Source organism: Galeopterus variegatus, unplaced genomic scaffold (assembly GCF_000696425.1).
Source record: "Galeopterus variegatus unplaced genomic scaffold, G_variegatus-3.0.2 Scaffold25518, whole genome shotgun sequence".
NCBI lineage: Eukaryota > Metazoa > Chordata > Mammalia > Dermoptera > Cynocephalidae > Galeopterus > Galeopterus variegatus.
In genome coordinates, this window is record NW_007751629.1 from 4,463 (window position 1) to 9,410 (window position 4,948).

At 52.1% G+C, this 4,948-nt stretch overlaps 1 protein-coding gene and 1 pseudogene across 1 annotated transcript; both read right to left on the reverse strand.

The window, feature by feature from the left end:
- Positions 1 to 883: 883 nt before the first annotated feature.
- On the reverse strand, positions 884 to 1,612 carry LOC103583670 (annotated as a pseudogene).
- Positions 1,613 to 2,294: 682 nt separating this feature from the next.
- On the reverse strand, positions 2,295 to 4,522 carry LOC103583669 (ral guanine nucleotide dissociation stimulator-like). The gene is made up of 4 exons (XM_008564930.1): positions 4,516 to 4,522; positions 3,854 to 3,913; positions 2,754 to 2,938; positions 2,295 to 2,487 (listed from the first exon to the last, which is right to left on the reverse strand). Exons 3-4 carry the CDS (start codon positions 2,932 to 2,934, stop codon positions 2,363 to 2,365), a joined length of 306 nt encoding a protein of 101 aa, XP_008563152.1. The 5' UTR covers positions 2,935 to 2,938; positions 3,854 to 3,913; positions 4,516 to 4,522; the 3' UTR covers positions 2,295 to 2,362.
- Positions 4,523 to 4,948: the final 426 nt, after the last annotated feature.

Below are 4,948 nucleotides of genomic sequence, written 5' to 3' on the forward strand. Positions count from 1 at the left end.
ACGGGATCGCAACCCTCGGTGTTGCTCCCGCACCTCGCTCAGCCAGTGAGCGGCCGGTCTGAATGTGGGATCCGAACCCTCGGCAGGAGCGCTGCAGCGCTTCCCAAGCGGCACACTGTAGCAGTGCACCACCGGGCCGGCCCACTGGTCATCTTTAAAAAAAAAAATGCCTCTTGTTGGCTCCTTTTTCATCTTCAGCTTTCTGTGACCCCTTATAATTGATCTATCAGCCAATGTCACCAGTTAGTCTTTGGCCACCCTACCCTCTCACCTCAAAATTAATCTGCGCATAATGACACAGCCCAAGAAGACATACTTCTCGCTTTAAATCATGAAAGAACGTGTGGAAACTTATTGGAATTTTCTCAGGAAGGAAGAGGAGAGGCTCACACTATACGTGGCAGCCAAAACTCAATCTTTGAATGTTCTCCCCAACCCCTGCCCCAAAGCTCCACTACATACACCAGTGGCCTCAACTCATTTTTTTCTCACCCAAAACTGAAAACGTCCACCTTTCTCCCTACCCCGCCCCTCTTATCCCCAGCCTCAGTTCTTGCCTTCTGAATCCCTGCAGCCCTTTATGTAGGAGGGATCTTGTCCTCTTGTCAATTTTCCCTGTTTTCAATGTTTTTCTGGGTGAGGGAGAAGGGGAGAGGAAGGTCCACAGAAGAGCGGACAAAGATGTGCTGGGAAGGATGGCCATGATTCTTGGTTTGCTCTGGGCAATGGTTTATTTTGATTTTCAGTTAATATCTGGTGTGGCTATTCATCTTTTGAATGATAAACATGTCGCACTCAGATTACCATCTGATAGTATTTTTACAATAGTTATTTTTTGGTTTGCTTTTGGCAGCTGGCCAATGTGGGGATCCAAACCCTTGACCTTGGTGCTGCATGCAGTCCAGGAAGGTCTGCATGGCATGGTCAAGTCTGTTACTCAACGACTCACCCCACCCGCATAACAGAACAGGGGCAGCTCAGTGGAGCCATCTGTTAAGGACTTCAGATAGGAGTGGTTTCTACAGGGGACCAGCCGGTACCTCTGAAACGGCAGCCCAATCACATTGGACAGGGCAAGCAGCAGCAATGCTGTCTGTCACCAGGCAGCATTAATCTCATTCCAGTGCACGGGGACAGTGGGGAGAGAACCCAGTCTAAAGTTATTGATGTCACGCAAGGGGCCCTCTTCCCAGATCTTAAACGTGGCATTGAAGATGTTGGTTATCTTCAGCCAGTGCAGCTGCCCACAGGCGTGGCGCAGCTGGTTCTCCACGCTCCTCAGCTCATCCTACAGTCCCAGCTGTTGCCACTCAAGTGCCCTACAGTCCCTCTGGACCCACCGGTCCAACTGCTGCAGCTGTGCAGTCTCGGCCTGGGCTGTCTGCAGCTCTGCAGCCGCCCTTGCAAGGTTCAAGTCCACATCCTCCAGCTCCTGGGCCAGCCTTGCCTCCTCCCGTTCCAGGTCCCCCAGCTCTGTCTGCAGCTCCTCCTGCCCCACCTGCTCGCTGGTGTCCAGGCAGTGCCTGTAGTCCTGGCTCTCAAGCTCTGTGCTCTCAAGCTCTGTCTCAGACTCCGGGTTATCCGACGGAATAACGCCCCTTTCTCTGATCATGAAGAATTTTCCTATCTGGGGTTTGTCTTTTAAGCTTTGGACATTATTCTTGGTTTGTTTTAACCAGAAAAGTCAGTCTTTTCCTCTGTGGCATCTGGCTCTCCAGTCATTCAAAAGTAGTTCCTATTTCAAGATTATGGCAATAATAACTATCAGGGCTTTGTGTTTCTACGTATAGTCCTTGATTTTTTTTGTAATTTTTCTCTTACTAGAAACATAAAATAAAAATTAATCAGTTCCTTCTCATATTATGTGGCCAGATACAGAAGGCCACGTAACTATACTGATAGGAACAATCCACGATCGGGAAATTCACACACACAGATAATGGAGTGGTTGTCAGGGACTAGGAGAGGCGGGATGGGGAGTGACAGGTTAATGGCTACAGAGTTGATGAAGCTGTTGTGTCTCTAGACAGTGGTGAGGGTTGCACCACATGAGAAATGTACTTCATGCCACTGAATGGTAATTTTGAAAATATTAAAACACTTTATTTTACACAAGGGATATAAATGAAGAAATAAGATGATAAAATTTGGGAGATGCAGGACAAAGACAAAAATGAGGACAAGAACAGTGGCAGGGAAGGGGAAGGACATCTCTGGATTGGGGACTGGTGAGGGTGTTTGTGGGAGCTCTGGAGCCAGGGCTCCCCTGGGTGCCGGTGTTTCTTCTACTTCTTTGGATGTTTTAGGGGTGGTTAGGTGAGCTTCCTCTGGCTCTGTCTAGCTCTTGCTCTTGCTCAGGATCTTATTCTTCCTCTGGCTCAGGCTCAGGATCTTGATCCTGCTCTTTCTCTCGCAGTGGAGCTGGAGCTGGAGCTGAAGATGGCCTTAGCTCTTGGGACAGTTGTTCAGCCTTGGCAGAAACTGGAACTGGAGTGACAACAATTGAATATATCTACATGAGTTTCTATGTCTCTTCCAATGACAGTCTTTCTTTCTGAGAAGCCCAAGTCCAGAGACCCAGCCCCAGGAAGTTTCCCCACACTGCAGAACACGGCATGATTGTTCTGAGTACTCATTGCCCCTGTTCCCAACCTGCTTCTGGAAACTCTGCTCTGTATGGCCCAGCCCAGCCCCCTCCCCAAACCCTCACAGGCACCCACCCTCTTCCTCCTCACTGTCATTCTCTGCCTTACTGGGCTCCAGATGCTCCAGCTTTTCCAGCTGTGCCAGAAGAAGATCAGCCATGAGCTCCACATCTGAACCAGTCATATAGACATGTACATAGGCCAGCAGAGACTTCAAACAATGAAATTCAGGAGGTTCGTGGAAATCAGTGGAATAGAATTCGAGCCAGATCTCTAGGATTGAGGACATGGCACTGGGGGAGACAGGTGGGCAGCAGCATCGGAGGCCTGGCCAATCCCTCTATGCTGCCCTCCCAGGGCTCCCCTGAGTGAGCTGCAGTCTTCTACCCTCTGCCCCTGCCTGACCATAGACCAGCCCTTCCAATGCCCACCCGCAGTATGGCAGCCCTGACAGAGATGGTCCTGGAAACGAAGGAGGGGCTGGCAAAAGCCTCTGTGGGGGGAGCCTTCAATCACTGGTGTGACCACCTTTCCCTTCTTCAGGGAAACCTGACACCCTCCTCTGTCTGGGACACTGCCCCATCCCTATTGGAATGTCCTGTCCATCAGGGCAGGAGGGTGCTGTCTGCTCTGGGCATTACTCGCTGGCACACAGGAGATGTCCAGGAATATATGATGAATGAGGAAACAGAGGGAGTCTCTGCTCCCCTGGCCTTCCCAGCGCCCTTGGAAAACCCCAAACTTGAGCTGACACATGGATGTACTGCCCAAGTGTCCCCATCAAAATCTGCATCTCCTCTTCCCACTGATCTCTTGACCCTGACCACACTCTGCACCACCAGCACCAGCTGAGCATCCGCCTGGGTGAGCATCCCCGAGTGTGAGCGGGATGCTCTGCACTCTTGCTCTGGCTCAGCATGGGCTCTGGGGGTATGGGCAGGGCTGGATGGGAGGAGTGGGTGCACGTTCTCTCTGGGCTCACTCTGCTCTCCAGCATCTCGCACACCCCACAGTGCCTTTGGCCCCATCCCCAGCTCATCTTGACTCCTTTTCATGCAGGAAAAGCCTGTGCCCTGGGCCCTGTAGCAGGAATCATAAGATGTGTGGGAGCCAGAGTTCTGCCAGCCCCCCCATCCACAGGCCCCCACAGACCACAGACAGTTCTGTGGAGATGGGAGCCCCTCCATCTACACCCAAGCCCCACTCACCATTTTAGCTGCTCCAGGGATCTGCCATCCCCATGAAAATGAGAAAGGATGCTTCTGTACCTAGAGCAGACCAGGACAGTGTCACATCTGCCATATGGTGGCACTACCTGCTTATCATGTATATTGTGGTTGTCTGACCTCTGACTAGAATGGAAGCCCAGGAGGGCAGGGATTGTAGTCTCCTCAGTTCACTGGAATATGGGCAGTGCCGAGAAAGTCACTGCCCATAGTGTGACTTCAGATATATTTGTTGAAAGAATGAACCCCAACCAACTCCTCCCAAGATATCTGGGTGCACCTGAAGACCCTCTGCCAGCCTCCAGTCTCCCTGCTTTGAATACACCCAGAAGCCTACAGAAAGAATCTCAAATGTGAAAACAGTGAAGCCCAAGTCAACGAGGTCAGTGAGGGTGTGACAGAGACTTCCTTGTGGGGGGGGCAGGAATCCTGAATGAGGATAAACGTGGCCCCTCCAGCAGGTATTTCCACAGGGCTGGACTCAGGAGCAGCACTTTCCATTGGGGACCCACTGGCGCTTGTTCCTGTTACCACACACTGAACACAGGTGGAACTGAGGCTCAGAGTGGTGTGGTGACAGTCCCAAGACTCACAGCTGGGAGGCAGCCGAGTGACACTGTGTGATCGAGGGGCAGAGTGCTCACCTGAGGAAAACCAGATCCAGCACCTACTGGGGAGTGGCAAAGTTCCTGTAGGCCAACAGAAACGTGTGCACGTAGGAGTGGTTGCCACGCATGACAGCGGGCACCAGGTGCTCCACCCAGTTCTGCAGGGTGCCTGCTGGAACAGGCCACAACATGTGGGTGGCATCCGGGCTCAGGGAAGAATCATCTTCACTCTAGGACAGGACATGGTAGAGATGCACAGTGACAGCAACATGATCCCTCAGGAGGGAAGGGCTGGAGGCCAGTCTTAACCCCAGGGTGGACATGAGAAGACAGCCTGAGGGCCCAGGGTTAATGTACAAGGTGGTGGCTGCCACCCCCGCAGTCCCCTTTCACCCTCCAGCCATGACCTGAGGTGTGAACACACGAGGACCAGCAGGTTTATAAATGTCTACCCTCTGCCCCTGCCCAG